Below are 17,178 nucleotides of genomic sequence, written 5' to 3' on the forward strand. Positions count from 1 at the left end.
CTGTACCAGAGGGGATTAGCGTGACCGGAGAAGGTGGTGACATATTGATCTGTCTTTTGGGAATTCGGTGACATATCGTTTTGAGCTTTACCGGAAGTGGCACTGGCCACCAAACCGTACAAATATAAATTTGTGATTTCCAGTTCGGCGAAGAGTATAAAAGAATAAAAGTAATTTCCTAGCCTCGACCTGACCATCTCATATCGTAATACTGTTTGTCACGACCTGACCATGGCTTGCCCAGAAAGCTGTTGTAGCCGCAAGGACACGGAACAAGCCAATACGGTGTCTAAAGATTCGCCATCAACTTTGGCAGAGCCGGCGACATGCGTTCCTGTTGTACTCCCCCATACCGATGTCGATAACTCTGTTACTGCTGAATTAAAACCCGAGGCAACAGTATCATCGGACTCCTGCTGCTCAACCTTTGAGACCACTGGTTCAACATTACCGGAAGCGCCTTGCCAGTCTCTAAATGCTGCAACGACTCATTTAGACAGCTCCTACGATTCCAAATCCATGACATCGAAGCAGGCTCCATCGAATAGTTGCTATTCGCCGCCAATACATACAACCACTGCTCTGCCCAAGGATACGAGCTCTTCCTCGACAAGCTGCACAAAGCCTGATTTATCAAGCTCATGCTGCTCGTCGACAAAGCCCAAGGAAACGAAAGAGACAAGCTCCTGTTGTTCGCCCGGGCCAGCGACAAAAGCGAAGAGCGAGCCAAAACCATCTTGCGGTGCGCCAAAGCAATCATCATGCTGCACACCAAAACCTACAAACTGCGCTCCACGCGAACAGAAGTCCACTTGCTGCGCCGCAGACAGCTCATTCGGCTGCTGTAGTGACAAAAAGGACGTTGTCATGTCCACCGACGAAATCACACGCCTCGATTCCTCCACCATGGACACGGAAAAGGGCGGTGGTATTGCCCGCCAACACATGGTAATCAGCATATCCGGCATGACCTGCACCGGTTGCGAGACAAAGTTGCAGCGCACGCTCAACAGCCTGCGATATTTGAGCAATGTGCAAACAAGTCTTGTTCTCGCGCGCGTGGAGCTCGACATGGATGCCAACGCCGCCACGGCCGACGACGTCCTCAAGCATCTGCATCGCACGACCGAGTTCAAGTGCGAAATCGTTTCCAGTCAGGGATGCAGTTTGGACTTTGTCTGTTCTGCTGGCGATCCGGTGGAATGGGTAAAAAGCCACGAGTGGCCAGACGGCGTACTAGATGTGCGGCGTCTGGGCAAGGACAAGATGATTCGCGTAGACTACGATGCAAAGGTTATCGGAGCGAGAGAACTGCTGGAGCATCCATGGAGTAACGCATTACATCTTGCGCCTCCGTGTCCTGACGCGTCTCTGGATGCGGGTAGCAAGCATGTGCGCAACATGGGACTCATGACGCTACTCTCCGCCATTCTGACCATCCCCGTCCTCGTAATGGCATGGGCGCCTCTGCCCAACCGCGAAATCGCATATGGCTCTGCGTCGCTGGCGCTGGCAACAATCGTGCAAGTTGTTGTTGCCGGTCCCTTTTACCCTAAAGCGCTTAAAGCGCTCGTCTTTTCCAGAGTCATTGAGATGGACTTGCTCATAGTACTCAGCACCAGTACTGCGTACATCTTCTCCATCGTCTCATTCGCATTCCAAGTCACGGGCAACCCTCTGTCTACGGGCGAGTTTTTCGAGACTAGCACGTTGCTTGTGACGTTGATCATGGTTGGGCGCTGGGTAGCGTCACTCGCGCGACAAAAGGCCGCAGAGTCAATTAGTATCCGGTCACTTCAGACTGCGACTGCGTTGCTAGTTGACGAACAGCAGGGGCCAGACCGGGAGATTGACGCACGACTACTGCAATTCGGAGACGTTTTTCGAGTGGCACCCGATACGAGAATCCCGACTGACGGAACGGTCATCTCTGGTTCTTCCGAGATGGACGAGTCGATGCTAACTGGGGAGTCGAGGCCTGTAGAAAAACACGCCGGATCGACAGTGACTGCTGGTTCCATCAACCGAAGTGGAACGCTTACTGTTCGTTTGAGCCGTTTGCCGGGAGATAATACCATCACAACGATTGCTACTATGGTCGACGCAGCAAAGCTTTCAAAGCCAAAGATTCAGGATATCGCGGATAGAGTGGCGAGTTACTTTGTCCCTGTTGTCGTCACGCTTACTATAATTACCTTTGTCATCTGGATCGCGATTGGTGTCACGGTACGCAACCAGTCGGGATCGCGCGCAACTATTGAAGCAATCACGTACGCCATCACCGTCTTGATTGTATCGTGTCCTTGCGCCATTGGTCTCGCAGTCCCCATGGTCATTGTCATTGCCTCGGGCGTCGCTGCAAAGCGTGGTGTGGTATTCAAGTCAGCTAGTAGCATTGAGACGGCATACAAGACAACAGACGTGGTGTTTGACAAGACGGGCACTCTGACAGCTGGACGACTGGCGGTCGTACATGAGGAGTTTCTTGGAGACGACGCGGCGACCACGAGATCATTGTTGCTCGGCTTGCTGGGCAATATCAAACATCCAGTGTCAGCGGCTGTTGCAGGGCACTTGATGTCCCAGAGAGTTTCAACTTTGTCCGTGACGGATGCCAAAGTGGTAACGGGTAGAGGCGTAGAGGGAACGTATAACGAACAGGTGTTGCGTGCTGGCAATTCCAGATGGTTGGAGCTATCAGAACACCCCTCTGTCCGCACACTACTATCCGAGGGGTTCAGCACATTTTGTTTCGTCATTGATGACGCCCCAGCAGCCATCTTCGGACTGCGAGACACCTTGCGCCCCGATGCCGCCGCCACTATTGGACGCTTACGTGGTGCAGGCATCCGGGTGCACATACTTTCTGGTGATGATGAAGGCGCCGTCAGAGATATTGCAGCCCAGCTTGACGTTAAAAGGGAAGCTGTTCGCTCGCGCTGCTCGCCAGCCGACAAGCAAGCTTACCTCAAAGCACTGCTCGCAGCGTCGTCAGCAATACCATCTTCCAGCAAGTCGCGCAAGCCGGTAGTCATGTTTGTAGGAGACGGAACCAATGATGCCGTTGCACTGGCTCAAGCCACGATTGGTGTTCACATGTCCAGCGGCACCGATATTGCGCAATCGGCTGCAGATGTGGTACTTGTTCGTCCGAACCTCTCAGGCGTACTGACTATCATCCAAGTAAGCAGGAAAGCAATTCACCGAGTCACCTTCAACTTTGGCTGGAGTTTTGTGTACAACCTCTTTGCCGTGCTGTTGGGAGCAGGTGCTTTTGTGCATGCGAGAATACCGCCCGAATTCGCGGGACTCGGAGAGCTGGTCAGTGTTTTACCAGTAGTATTGGCTGCGGTATTGCTGAAGTGGTCGCGTCTTTGAACGGAACATGTGGGCGCAGTCATTTTGCAATAGTCTTTCTTGGCCGAGTAGGACAAGTCTGCTTAATCCTACACCAACATAGCTCATGCTAGGTCCAGGACCTAACGGGGGTATCATACAATCTCCAGTGATGCTCATAATGCGAGCCAAAAAGAAATTATCACGGCAAAAGCTTTTCCTCAAACTCATGGCGCACGCGGTACTTGTCCAGTGGTATGGGAACATCGCCGCTGTACCCGAATTCGCCTTGCACTTTTTCCAGCTTTCTAGTCACCTTGCCAACCAGCCGTGCGATCCAGCGATCATTAGCCATTGCATGCACTGTGTTCTGGCCAGCTTTTCGCATCCCTACCATGGTCTTGTTCGACGCTTCCTTAAATCCGCTATCCACCTTCTTCAGAAAAGCCTTGAAGCTTTTGTCTTCGTTGCCACTAATCGTGGTTTGTGTACTTTCCGTCGTTTGGCTGCTGACTGATGCTAGACTGCTGGCCTCGCTGTCGGAAAGGTTCGTGCTGACACGCTTCAACTCGCGTAGAACTTTGGCTTCCTCAAAGTCCTTGTCTGATTCGATGACCTTTGTGGCTTTGACGATTGCGGCGACAAAATTGAGCAAGTCTTGATGGAACTGTGCTGGCAAATGTGCATGCGCACTGATGTGCATAGCTGCTTCATCCCTCTTTAGCCGCTGCAGTTCCTTTCGGGCCTGTGCTTGCTTGGGCGTAGGCTCGGCTTCATTGATTTCCGACTCAATCTCAAGTATCTCAAAGTCGCTTGCTTTCTGGGGGAAGATGTGCTCGTGGTGTGGAAAGAGAAACGTGGGTATGGTGAGAACGGCATTTGCGCCTCCCAGCCGGACAACCTGTTTCAGTTCGACAGCATCTGGTAGGACCCTATACGCCATGACGTCGGATATTTTGAATTTTGTTTGGATGTTGTAGTTCGTATTAATGGGGAACTGTGCCTCGCTTTGAATTTGGCCGAATTCAACCGCGAAGTTGGCGTCGGCGCACCAGGCAGATATGCGGGCCTCAAGTCTGCGAATTTCGCCGTCCTGGGATGAGTAGTGCTTGAAAAAATATTTCTTCATCAGCGCTGTAAACCATTTGCCTGACCCGGCGGCGGTCACAGACTTGAACTTGACAGGATGGAAATAGCAGATGGGGCTGAGCAATAGTCGGTAGAGGAATGGTAGCCGGTGCAGAAACTTCTTGACGTTCGGGTACGACGTCTTGCGCAACGTGGAAAGCCTGATCGACTTGGACGGTGGGTGGGGTATGGACGGCTGCTCATGAATATGGGTGCAGATGGCGGCACGGAAGTCGTTCATGTTGTCAATGTCGAGACGAACTCCTGGCTCTTCTCTTCTTTTCCGTTTCTGCTTGCCCTGTTTTTCTTCGTTTTGTTGGGCATTGGCGGCGGCAGCGGCAGCGGCGTCTTTGCGCGCCTTTGAGGCCTCGGCGAGCTGTTTCTTTGCAATGGTAATGGCGCTGGTTTCGTCAATGTAGCGTACCAGCTCCTTGTACTTTGTGTGTGCCTGCTCTTCGTTGGGCGCTACTTTCTTGACCGATGAAAATGCGGATGCAGCGTCTTGAGCCTCTGTTGGGACATTTCCGGCCGTAAATTCTCTGACCATGTCATGTGGACGACCAGTTATACCGCCCTTTTCTGTTGCTGCGCGGAGGATAGCTGTATTGGTTACGACGACCGAGTCGTCGTCATCTGGCTCTGGAACTCCGTATGCGACGTCGCCAAAGGTAACTTCCCAGTCGCCGCCTTTGACATTTGCATAGACGTCATCGACGATGATTTCCCGAAGCAGGGGTACGACGACCTTGTCGACCTGTATGCCCAACTCGATGTCGTCTGAGAGTTTGATTCCCGCTTCAACACCATGGGCCACGAGTGTCATTGTGGAGAGCGATAGCGTGACTCCGCGAATGACAAAAAGGCCTTTGACTTCAGTGTCGATTTCCAGGGCTGGCAAGTCGAAGAGGGCTATCTGGTCGTTGATGAAGTGCAGGTCGCGCAAAAAGGTCTTTCGTAGACTGCGCCGGGCGAGGGCAGCAGCAGCTTCGAACTGGTAAAGGCACGTGACGAGAAGTGCAGGCCAGCAACATGCGAAGAAGGCCCAGTAGAGGAGCCATGATGTGGCGCACACGGCATAGGCCAGGTTGACGGTAGCGAAGATGGTCCATATGGGAGCAAATGGGAGAATGCGGTGTCCATTGGCCTCGCCAAGCAGGATGACATATACTAATGAGGGTGCTCCGGACACGATCCACCGCAGCGGCCAGGAGAGAGAGAGGGCGAGCAGGAGAGTGGTGAGGGCGAGAAAGGCATTGGGGACGAGCGTGCTGGTGAGCTCGCGCTCTGGTGTCGAGGTGGGTGTGGGGTGTGCGAGCGGGGCGACTGGTTTGCGCTTTGGCATAGCCGGTAGCGGGCTATTTGCGCGTGAATCCATGCGAGTGAGACGGTGGAAGGGGAAGCTAGGAAGCCATGTCGGTGGTGGTAGGGATACTGGTGGTAGTAGTAGGAGGGAGTCGGTAGGGACCTGCAGGTGCCGTCATTCACCCGGCGGCAGGGCAATGCAGGCACGGGGTGTCGTTGGGCTGACGTCATTAGGCGTTCACTGGCACTGGGCCAAACGAGAGGTGGAAGTGGATGTGGATGTGGATGCATAACGGCGGGTGTGCTAAGCGAAGCCTGGCACGCGCTACCCTTGATAAGAGGAGATGAGATGAGGTAAACTTGGGGTGCTCTACGTATACTTTTTACCCGCACTTATATTGCTCGTGTAGAAATTATATCTCTCTATCTTCTTTACACTATTACTCTGAAAAGACCCCGTAGTTGCTGTGTTAGAGCCTGTAGCAAGTTTACACTTTATACAGTAGAGCAGGGGTAAGTTTTGTAAAACTTTGGGCCTGCGTCGGTGAAGATCAAAGTTACGTTAGCTATTTTAGTCATCTCTTCTACTCTTGTGATTGGTGGAATAGAAAACCAATAATCTCTGATTGGCTGTATAGCAGCGCTGAGCACAGAATCGAGTGGCAAAAATACCCCCTTGCTAGTCTCGGTGTTACAAAACTTACCCCTGTTCTATTGTATATTCCCTATATACAAATTAGATAAATCAAGTAAGAGGAAACTAGGTAGATAATACCTACAAATATATAGAGGAAACAGGACAAAAACATGCACTAAAAAGAGGCGTACTTGAGGCAAATCAAACGGCGGCCTGCGCCAACGCCCACTCTTGGCACACTCTGGTCAGTGACTGCGTTTTGGCGCTGCACATGGCGCTCAACCACACGCCGGGCATCATATTACTTATTCCCGTACGTCCGCCTCCAGCCATTGCCAGTGTTGCACGCGACGAATGGCAGTAGGCGACACACAGCGGCAGAGCGCGTCGATAGCGCCCGAGGCGATCAACCACACCCTGGGAGTCAGCAACGGCGAAACCTTATTACACAACAGCCGCCATGGCCATTGGTCTGGCTCGACATGGACGAAGCAGCTGAGGGCGCATACGCCGGCACCAATTGCTCGCTCGTCTCGCAGGGCAGCGCAGTGGCTCAAGGGACCCAAGCCGCGCACAAGATACATCATCGCCCCCTGGTTGGAGCGCTGGCAGACGCTGCCGGCACGTCTGCTGGCCCGGCTTCCGCCCTGGATGCGCATCGCCATCTATAGCACCGCATGCATAACATACATCGCCATCTTCGCCACCATCATCACGCACGCCCAGGGCCGCTCCGACATTGGTGGGCTGGGGCCGCCCGTCAGGCTGTCGTGCGTCAACACATTGTGGTACGTATGTAGTAGTACATGCAACACCATCATGTACCTGCATATCCACTTATCCATCTATCCATCCACACTAACAGCGTATAGGCCCTCGCCCCAGGCCTGCCGGCTTGATGGCCGCGACTGCTTCCCCTTCTCCAATGCGTCCTTTGCCTTCGACTGCCCCGCCGGCTGCGCCAGTGCCCAGGTCCTGAACCCTCATGCCATCGGTCCGCACAGTGTAAACTACCGCAGTCTGGTCGTTGGAGGCTCTCCTGCCTCCGCCCACGCCGACGCATTCGTCTATCGTGGCGACTCGTTCATATGCTCTGCAGCCATCCATGCCGGCGTCATCAGCAGCACCAATGGTGGTTGCGGCCTTGTCTCCCTGATCGGACAGCACAACCACTTTGGCGCCGTCCGTCGCAACGGCATTGACAGCATTGCCTTCGACTCGCATTTTCCCATGTCCCTCGCCTTTGACCGAACCCCGGCCCAATGTCAAGACCCGCGCTGGACCTTGCTTGTCCTCTCCACCGTCTTCTCGGCCCTCTTTGGACTATTCACCACGAGCCCTGCCACCTTCTTTGCCCCTGTCTTTGCCATATTGTTCTTCCAGACCGCAATGGCCTCGGATCCGCCCCCATACTCTGACTACGCGTCCTTGGCCTCGACGACACTTGGCCGCTTCTTGCCTGCCGCGTTGGCTGCTGCCCTCCTGTATCGCTTTAGCGTCGGCATATCCCTGCGCAACTGCAAGGCTCAGGTCGAAAAGACCATCTTGTGGGTCGGCGGCGCATGGGTCGGCGCGCTGGGAAACTACACGTTTGAACGCATACCCATCCAGCGGCTGACTGCGCACGATATACGCCAGCAGCCTGGTGCTGTTACAGCCCTGGTCCTCATCATTATTGTCTTGTTTGTACTTGTTCTCTATCAAGCATGGTGCTTCCGCAATGAGGGCCGACTGCCGCGCTTCCTCGCACTGTACCTTGTACTGGGTATTGGTCTTGGCATCCTTGCTGCCATACCACATCTTACTCTGCGAATGCATCACTACATCATTGCACTCCTGCTTCTTCCCGGCACAGCACTGCAGACACGCGTCAGCTTGCTATGTCAGGGCCTGCTGGTAGGCTTATTCGTCAATGGCATCGCGCGATGGGGCTTTGATGCCATTCTGCAAACTGCTGCTGCGCTCAGGGGAGATGCACAGCTGGGCACTGCCATCCCAGCCATTGCCGAACCCGTCATCAACGGCTCGACAATCACCTTTGCATGGAATAGTTTGCTTGATGGCTATCAAGGTGTCAGTGTACTCGTCAATGATGTCGAGAGATACAGAGGGTCTAGTGGCACAACCCAAGGCACCTACACTTGGCAGAGGACACAACAAGGTGTGAACGAATACTTTAGATTCGGCTTCGTACGATACAAGCTCTTTGGAGCCATCTCGTACAGCGATTTCACCAGGGCGGGAACGTGGTTTGCCAATGGAACGTGGTCTGGCATACCCTTTGGTCGTACATAGACGCCATGTCTACAAACAAGACTCTTCAACCCGTCTTGTATCCCTGTGTACATATAGGAATTGTTGGTATCAGCAGCAACCGTGAACAAGAGAGTAGCCTGAAAGTATCGAGACACCTAAAAGTGCAGGCATAATCGGGCCGTTATCTTCAACCTTCACCAAGTTGGTTGGTGACATGGGAGGGTGCATTTCCCGTAACATTGTACTGTAAACTCGATGGCCGAACAATTCAGGGTCATGCAGCTAGCCGTATTACGTGCAGTATCAATATGATGTACTGACCTCGAAGTGATTGGTGGCATTGGCAAGCGTTGCATCGTGATTACATACATCGCACGGCTCTCTTACCCAGTTTCTCCACTTCCCACCCTATGCTCACAGCAAATGTTAAACGTGGGCCACTGAGCAGCGGGTGGCCCAGATCGCGCGCTTAGCAACAGTACATCTTACATGGTACGCTAGCAAGGCTGTAGAATAGAAATTGTAGGATACCGGACATGGCTAGTATACAAGCCTCTACATGAACAGAAATGTGAGGCTCTAGAAGTAGCCATTACTGGCTATCTCTTGGTGTACTATCTAGCCTCACACACTATCATTACGCACAAATTTCAAAGTTAAAAACGGACGTTCTCTCAACACTCTCGAGGCAGGACGATAAGCGCCAAAATATTGAGTTATTTTGCTAACTCTAAACAACTTGGCTGCTACGCTACTAATGCAGACCCCTGCTAGGTAGCGGGTGAAATACTCGTTAGTGGTGGGAAGTTTAACTTTTGCCCATGCTTACGAGAAATGCCCCGATCGGAGACAGATCCAAGCCTGGCCACCAAGGAATTTGACGGTTTCCAAAGCGAGCCCAAAAACAGATTTCACATTACCAAGTCATAAGCAGTCAGTGCAAACGCCTATCAACTCACGGGTGCAGCGACGCATATCAACATGTGGGACCATGTTTAATTTCAACTGCTGCCGCTTCCCGCACATGCTAGCGAAAAGCCACCCAAAAATAACCCGGCCAACGCATGAAAAAGGGGAAACGGGACGAGCGTTGGCTCATTCCAAGTCCCGGTCCCTCGGCTAAAACGAATGCTTGGCATGGAACAATCTTTGGTGTGTATGTCCGGTTCTGCCGGGAACCCTCCTTGCAGCCTTTTGGCTTTGCTGACAGCAATCTCTCCATGGTTTTCTAATAGGCTGCCGCATCAGCACACACCCAGTTGCTCCATATACAAAGCGCCGGCTTCATGGCCCACTGCCTGTGCCTTTGAGCAATGTCCAGATTTTCCCAGCAACGTAGTTCGGGTGCCGGTGTATGTACCTCCTCACACACCGGAAACCCAGCGCTACCTGACTCTCGGCCACACATATCATGGCTGCAATACGACCCGGGTCCACCTCCTGGCCTCGTATTTTGCCATCAAAGCCTTATGCGCATGACAAAAGTAAATCCACTGCAGCTACGATGGCAGGTTTTCCTTGCTCGTCGACGCCGGCATGCCGTCACCATGTCGTAGTGCTAATGACCAATGTTGGTAGGCAAAGGCCCGATCATGTCCTGCATGGGAACGGCGCTTGGTCAATGGGAACCTCCTCCGGCCGTACAGGGATGATCCACCCCGCCTTAAAGTACGAGGTCAGACTTGAGGTTTTTTTATAGTATCTGTGTCCTAGCAGACTCCACTTTGACCAGCCAACGTGCGTTGAGGTGGTTTTCGGAAGCTCATCTCTTGGATATATAACACAACTGCCTCCGCCATCGGACCAACATCACCATCAACCGCCACTATCCACCCTCCATACATCAAACACCCAAACACCATCATCACTATCAAGATGCAATTCCCCGCCGCTCTCCTCGCCCTTGCTGCCAGCGCTTCTGCTGCTGCTGTCGCACCCCGCACTGAACTCGGTTCGTAGTTTGTCCGCATGCAGTTTGGACTTGGCCCAGCCGGACTCGGCATGAACTCCTGGTACACAGACTCTCAGTACACCGAATTGGCAAGTCACTGCGTCGAGGCTCCTTTCGACGAGCTCCCTGTCATTCACGATTGCGACACCATCAAACTTCAGTGGACCTACAACAACCATTGTACGTTCTACTTCCCCCAATAACCCAATTTCATCGTTCAGAGCTGATCTTGTTTTCTCTAGCTCTTTACCTCGGGCAAGATCTTCCCAACGGAAAGACTGTCTTTGGATACGCCGAGTGGCCCCGCGGTCAATTGGAGGGTACCATCAATGCCACTAAGATTGTTGACACAAATTAAGCAAACAAAGGCCGCGGCGTGCCTACATCTTTCTCCAACGACTATCGTCTTTACGAATCGCAATGCGGTACAATCTGTACATATATATGCTAGAACCCTATCATAGACCTAAGCCAGCCTAATGTATGATTGAATAAGCCTACTTCTGACCATCTCTTCCACGTGTCCTGCCATACTTCCACTTGCTGAAGCGCATTGGTGCCTTATGATCCATTGCACAAAGTGCCATATTGGCCGTGCTCTACGTCTGTTTGTAAGCTATTGTTAAATAGTGCTACTGCGCCGGCAGTGATGTCGAGGGAACTCTGTCAGTGATGCTCACCGCCTCTTGTATCAACCGTCTGCACTCTATCTGGTATGATGGCCAAACAAGTACATATAAGATGGCAACATCTACTTCGGTGCTATAGCTGAGATGACACTGTATTATCTTGAACCAAACTAAGTTTATTGCAGTATACTCAATCACTATGCCTGCTCCCAGGCTCCAAAAACGCCAAGATCATGGTCATTGAATAGATTTTGCCTTACTGACAGACCGGGCTTGTGTTTTTCTCAGCAAATTCTCCCGGTTCATCGAGCAGCTGAGCGCCTTACTCTCGTCTATTCATCGGTAGTGATGCTGAGGTCACAGGCAGGGAAGACAAGCACGCACCGCAGGGGTTCTTAGCTGCAGTAGCCGTTAACACCGAGAGTCTGGATCTTACTTAAGGATGTGAGTCAAGTAGCTCGTAGCGGAGACGGGCAGGGCCGCAGTTGTGCAGATTGCGGGTGGGCTGGTACGCACGTGGAGTCTGTTTAATTGCCATTCGACGCTACATGGCTATCTGCATACATACCTACACCTACAGCTGGCTGTGAAGATCTACAAAAACTGCATCCAAACTCTTGGGTTGGGCATGTACAGCGCTCCAATGGATCCAGCTCGCGTAGACGTCGAAACGCTCGACATCCGACTACTTCTCGCTTGTGGAGTTATGGCATATACTAGCCAAGCATCAAGCGCCGAAGGTTTCGCTGGGTGTTATAAAGTTAAGGCGATAAATATCCCAGGCGCATCCATGCGGCAGACCAAAGCGAAGGCCCTTTTGAGCCAGAACAAGGCGGCATCGGAATCATGCTCGGGCGCGCGCTATCAAGAACTAGGTGATTCTGAGTTGCCTGCCTAGGAATTATTGTGGACATTACAGACGCCTTCAGCAGCCCCGGTATCACTGGTGTTTGCAGGCGTGAATTCGTACATGTACAGCCCCAGATCTAGGCCTTCTGCAAGGCTGTACATGGAGGCGGGCCCGCCACGTGCTTCGGACATGGCGCATTTTTGAACATGGATGATAGCGGTCTATCTTGTCTCAAAAAGCGCATCTCAAGAACAGGCCGGACGCCACAAGGACGTTTACGCAGCGACTGTGTACGCCTCTTTGCGCATTAGGGAACACGTCGAGCCACCAGCACAAGGCATTTCCCAATTCGACTAGGTCAACCAGATGCCAAGCCGCCTCACTGACTCGGTCGGCTTGGCACGTGTGAGCTTGGCTAGATTGCCAAGCGAATCCAATATCACAACAACCCTCTCCTCTCCACAACGACCTCCTCCTGCATGCTCCCGTCAAGTCATCCGCCTTGCCCCATGCGTAAAACTGCCTACACAATCGGCTCGACTGACTCTGCCAAGAGGGCGCCTCACCCTAACATGCTTGCCGAACTTCAAGGGCTTGCGAGGCGGCACAAAGGACAGCTGAGCGGGCCTGGGAGCTGAGCGAAATGTCATGTCTACTACTTCGGCACTGCCGTTGCAAGGTGGTGATAGTACACCATGGCTCCACAGAGGCTTTCAGATGAGCATCTGGCCAGACATGGCGTTCAGCTGAACTCGACTTCCATGGCCTTTAGCTCGCTCTAAGCGACACAGCAAGAGGTTATAAGAAGAGGCTCAACTACCACCTAGCAAAGCACCACAACAACAGCTTGTCTCTTCTTTCCAGTCGCATCCAACCGAATCAACCAAACATGCGCGGTCTTACCACGGCTACCCTTGGTGGGCTGATTGGCCTTGCCTCATCACAGCTGATCGATCTTGGTTACGTTGATTCTGTTCCGGACCCAACATACACCATCCTTCATTATGAGCGGAAACAGACTGTTCCGTACAATCCAGATCAAGCCATTGCTTCCGTTGTTGCTGTAGCATTGCAGTCTCCCGTTCCGGACCCAGGCAAAAATGCTGTCCACGCGCGCCACCTCGAGATCCAGAAGCGCTTTGAGCCTTGCGAGAACTTGAACAACAACGCCAATAGTTACAATGCCGTGCTCGATCCAGCAGAGAGCTTTGTCAGCGATGACAACCTCGCCCAACAGGCCTTGAATGCTCCCACGCCAGATGGATACACTCAGACATACAAGAATCTGAAGGCATGTGCTCAAGCCAACGGATACATGGGGTGAGTTTTTTCCGATCCACTCATGTTCCCACTGACTGACTGACCGTCAACAGATATACCATCATGTCCAGCTACAATGTTCAGGAATGTGCTGACAAGTGTACGCGCACTATCGGCTGTCAAGGCTTCAACACCTACTTTGAGCGTAGTCCAAGCAAGGTTCCAGGCCCTGACTGCCCCAACCCGGGTGGTGCGGCCAACCCCTTCTGTGTCCTCTGGGGAGGTCCTGTGACTCCTGAGAATGCTCGCAACGAAGGCCAATGGCGCGAGCAGTATCACGTTGTTATTGCGTAAGTTCCACCGCTCAATGTAATTAGACTGCTCTCTGACAACGAACAAGCGCATCTAACGGATACGTCTTGACTTCTTCCCTGAATCCCCTCTCAGGCAAGGCCATCAACGCTCCTCTCGATTGCAATAATGACGACGCGTACATGGGAATGAGATTGTTGAATGACAACGCCCCCTTCGACCCCCAGCGTTGTGCTGCCATTTGCGAGGCTACCTCCCAGTACAACATCGAACACCCCAGTGATCCCTCGCGACCCCCTAGGCTTTGCAAGTTCTACAACACTTACATTCTCAACAAAAACTTCTATTCACAGGGCCAGATCTGTGCCATGTACACGCAGTCCTGGGATCCCTCTGTGTACGCCACCAATGACGGTCAATGGCGTGGTGACGACCACTACACAATCTCTTCTAGCGTGTTCTTCCACAACGCGACGGATGTTACCACCCCTGTTTGCCCAGCGGATATCAACAGGCTTCAGACTGATAGCGATGCGGGCGCTTTCTGCACATCGTTCAACTCGTACGTTGCACCCTCGACAAGCACCGTTACGTCCTATACTGGTACCACTACGGTTGAGGCGTGTGGTGCTCCTACCGCCCATGCCAAGCGTGATGGGGACTCTGGTGCCTTGATCGAGGCTGTTGTCGCTGTCTACCCTGCCAAGGTGGAAGATGCCACCATTACTGGATCCACACCTGCTTTGGTCACGGTGCCAGCTGAGCAGCTTACTATACCAAGTGTTTACGCCTCAGCAACGTCGGCAGCCATCGCTCAGCTTCAAGGATCAGAGCCTGAAGCTTCCACCCCAGCTGTTTCTGCTCCTCCATCGGCTACGCCTACCCCGGCAAACACATCTAGTTCGGTTGCGGCGGTACCTACTCCACAGGAAACGGCTACCACCGGCCCCGCCAAGCGTGCAGTAGCAACACCTCCATTCTTTGCTGGACGCGACTCTCGCGAGATTGCTAGCGCTTGCTCTCGAATCATCACCACTGGCACGCCGACTGTTACTGTGCGGGCACAAGCCACCGAGACGACTTACAACTACTGTGCTCAGTACCCGACTACATGCCAGAACGGTTCACCAGCTCAGATCATTGCTGGATCTTTCAGTGCGTCGTCTCAGAACATAGATGACACCTACTACACTGTCGAGTTGCCTTTCCCCATCTGTATCTACGACACGTGCAGCACCACGGTTCACCCCAGCTCCAACGGTCTGATTACGCTTGGAGGCTTTGCCACATCGGCCTACTCCAACGGCGACATTCCTGGATCGTTTGGAAGCCAGACGGTGCTCATGGCCTTCTGGGACGACCTGTACATCTACGCTGGTCAGCAGCACTACATGGACTACAGCCTGTGCGGCGATGCAGGCCGCCGCACGGTGACGTTTGACTGGCGAATGGGCCGCTTCAACGCCGCGTCCAACGGACCTCTGTACAGCTTCTCGGCCACGTTTTTCGAGGACCAAGCCAGCCGCGTGCAGCTGACGTACTTTGGCACGACGGACCAGGGCAGCTCGGCTTCGGTGGGTATGCAGGGTACCACCAACGGACAACAGGCATTCTACAAGTACTCTGTCAACCGCGGCATCATCAACAACGGTCTCCGTCTCATCTTGGATCCTCATGGCAATTACTTTGGAGAGGCTCAAGCTAGGTCTTAGGGGACTTGTTGAATACTCTCCTCTCTCTCTCTCTCTATATATATATTGTCTAATCATCTGTCATATAGCTAGCGCTGTTGTATAGCTATATATCGGGCTTTTTTTTTATCAAGTAACGTGGTTCACAAGTGAGTCGCTAACCCAAGCGAGTCGCTAACGCCCCACTAGCCCATCAACTTCATCACTATAACGCGTGATGTCTCAACAACGCAACCGTCTATTAATATATTCTGAATCTAATCTTTAACTTGCTCTTTTTGACGTCTAGTCGCAACGTGTTTAGAGTGTAAACTGTGCTGCTACTATCTACAACGTCCTACAAAGAACTCTATCTGATCAACGCGCTAGAAAGCGCCCTCGACGCGACTGCGAGCCGAAATCGAAGCGTCTAGATAAGCTAGAAGAGGAGGCTATAGTTGAGCGTATTCTTGAAGAGTCTGCGCAAGGATTTGCGCCTACAAAGCTTGACGTTCGAGTAATGGCTAATAAACTATTGGAGGAGCGTGGTGGCAACCCTGTTGGCAAGAACTAGGTTGACAACTTCGTTAAGCGGACTCCTGAGCTCCGTACGCGCTGGAGCCGTCCCTATGATCACCAGCGAGCCGCCTGCGAGGATCCAGTGGCTATCCAGCGCTGGTTCGACTTAGTCCAGGCGACAAGGCAGAAGTGGGGTATTGTGGACGACGATATCTACAACTTTGACGAGACTGGCTTTATAATGGGCAAGATTTTATCACAGTTAGTTATCACAGCATCAGAAGGATATAGGAAAAAGAAGCGGATACAGCTAGGCAACCGTGAGTGGGTTACTGTGATCCAAGGCGTGGGCGCGTCAGGTCGCCGAATACTGCCCTTTGTTGTCTTTGCGGGCAAGGTGCTTATCAACGTCTAGTTTAAGGATTTGCCTGCTAACTAGGTTCTTGAAGTCAGTCCTAATGGCTGGACGAATAATTAGCTTAGTCTTGCCTAGTTAGAGCACTTTAATACCCATACAAAGAGCTCTACTGTGGGTGGGTATCGACTGCTTATTATTGATGGCCATGAGAGCCACTGCTCTGTCGATTTCCAAGATCTTTGCAAGGAGAAGAATATTGTGCTTCTCTGCATGCCTGCGCACTCGTCTCACCTATTGCAGCCCCTTGACGTCGCCTGCTTCTCGCCGTTGAAGCGCAAGTATGGCGACGCTATTTCAGGCTTGGCATGCAACCGCACCCACTATATCAGCAAAGAGACCTTCCTACTAGCCTTTAAGACTGCTTTTAAGCAGTCTATCACGAAGGAGAATATCCAAGCTAGCTTTAGAGGCGCTGGTCTAGTCCCACACGACCCACAGGCTGTGCTATCTAAGCTTGATGTGGTGGTGCAGACACCTGTACAATCACCGCAACAGGTAGCCGCCTGGCAGGCGCAGACACCACGCAACGCGCGCGAAGTTGAGTCTTAAATTGGTCTCATTCAAGAGAGCGTGAGAAAACGCCGTGGGTCTTCTGCCAATTCACTCACTGAGCAGATCGCGCAGCTGAGTAAGGGGGCCCAGCAAATGGCACATAAAATGACGCTTATGATGGAGGAAATGGGTACGCTTCGAGCGGCTCTTGACGAGTCAAATAAGCGTAAAAGCCGCAAGCGGCGATACGTACGGACAGAAGAGACTCTTACTGTAGGCGAAGTACAAGAAGTATTAGCTAAACAGGCGGGTAGCAGTCGTGGTGATGGTGAGAGTGCGTCGAAGAGGGTGCGAGGAGAGCGGCGGTGCGGGCGTTGCAAGCAGACTGGACACAACGCTCGTACCTGCGTAGTTGAGA

At 52.6% G+C, this 17,178-nt stretch overlaps 5 protein-coding genes across 5 annotated transcripts; 4 read left to right on the forward strand and 1 right to left on the reverse strand.

Moving 5' to 3' along the window:
• Nucleotides 1-191: 191 nt before the first annotated feature.
• SETTUDRAFT_174429 (uncharacterized protein) lies at nt 192-3,378 on the forward strand (the record flags this gene model as incomplete). Its single annotated transcript, XM_008033159.1, has 2 exons — nt 192-399; nt 754-3,378. Exons 1-2 carry the CDS (start codon nt 232-234, stop codon nt 3,376-3,378), a joined length of 2,793 nt encoding a protein of 930 aa, XP_008031350.1. The 5' UTR covers nt 192-231.
• Nucleotides 3,379-3,538: 160 nt separating this feature from the next.
• SETTUDRAFT_35632 (uncharacterized protein) lies at nt 3,539-5,839 on the reverse strand (the record flags this gene model as incomplete). The annotated part of the gene is made up of 1 exon (XM_008033046.1): nt 3,539-5,839. One exon carries the CDS (start codon nt 5,837-5,839, stop codon nt 3,539-3,541), a length of 2,301 nt encoding a protein of 766 aa, XP_008031237.1.
• An 835-nt stretch (nt 5,840-6,674) lies between these two features.
• On the forward strand, nt 6,675-8,698 carry SETTUDRAFT_157705 (uncharacterized protein; the record flags this gene model as incomplete). The annotated part of the gene is made up of 3 exons (XM_008033160.1): nt 6,675-6,763; nt 6,859-7,191; nt 7,276-8,698. The coding sequence occupies 3 exons, from the start codon at nt 6,675-6,677 to the stop codon at nt 8,696-8,698; spliced, it is 1,845 nt and encodes a 614-aa protein (XP_008031351.1).
• A 1,962-nt stretch (nt 8,699-10,660) lies between these two features.
• On the forward strand, nt 10,661-10,968 carry SETTUDRAFT_24225 (uncharacterized protein; the record flags this gene model as incomplete). Its single annotated transcript, XM_008032966.1, has 2 exons — nt 10,661-10,790; nt 10,853-10,968. 2 exons carry the CDS (start codon nt 10,661-10,663, stop codon nt 10,966-10,968), a joined length of 246 nt encoding a protein of 81 aa, XP_008031157.1.
• A 2,010-nt stretch (nt 10,969-12,978) lies between these two features.
• SETTUDRAFT_44619 (uncharacterized protein) lies at nt 12,979-15,579 on the forward strand (the record flags this gene model as incomplete). The annotated part of the gene is made up of 3 exons (XM_008033094.1): nt 12,979-13,409; nt 13,463-13,699; nt 13,750-15,579. The coding sequence occupies 3 exons, from the start codon at nt 12,979-12,981 to the stop codon at nt 15,371-15,373; spliced, it is 2,292 nt and encodes a 763-aa protein (XP_008031285.1). The 3' UTR covers nt 15,374-15,579.
• Between the last annotated feature and the right edge of the window lie 1,599 nt (nt 15,580-17,178).

This window comes from Exserohilum turcica (genome assembly GCF_000359705.1).
Source record: "Exserohilum turcica Et28A unplaced genomic scaffold SETTUscaffold_9, whole genome shotgun sequence".
Lineage (NCBI taxonomy): Eukaryota > Fungi > Ascomycota > Dothideomycetes > Pleosporales > Pleosporaceae > Exserohilum > Exserohilum turcicum.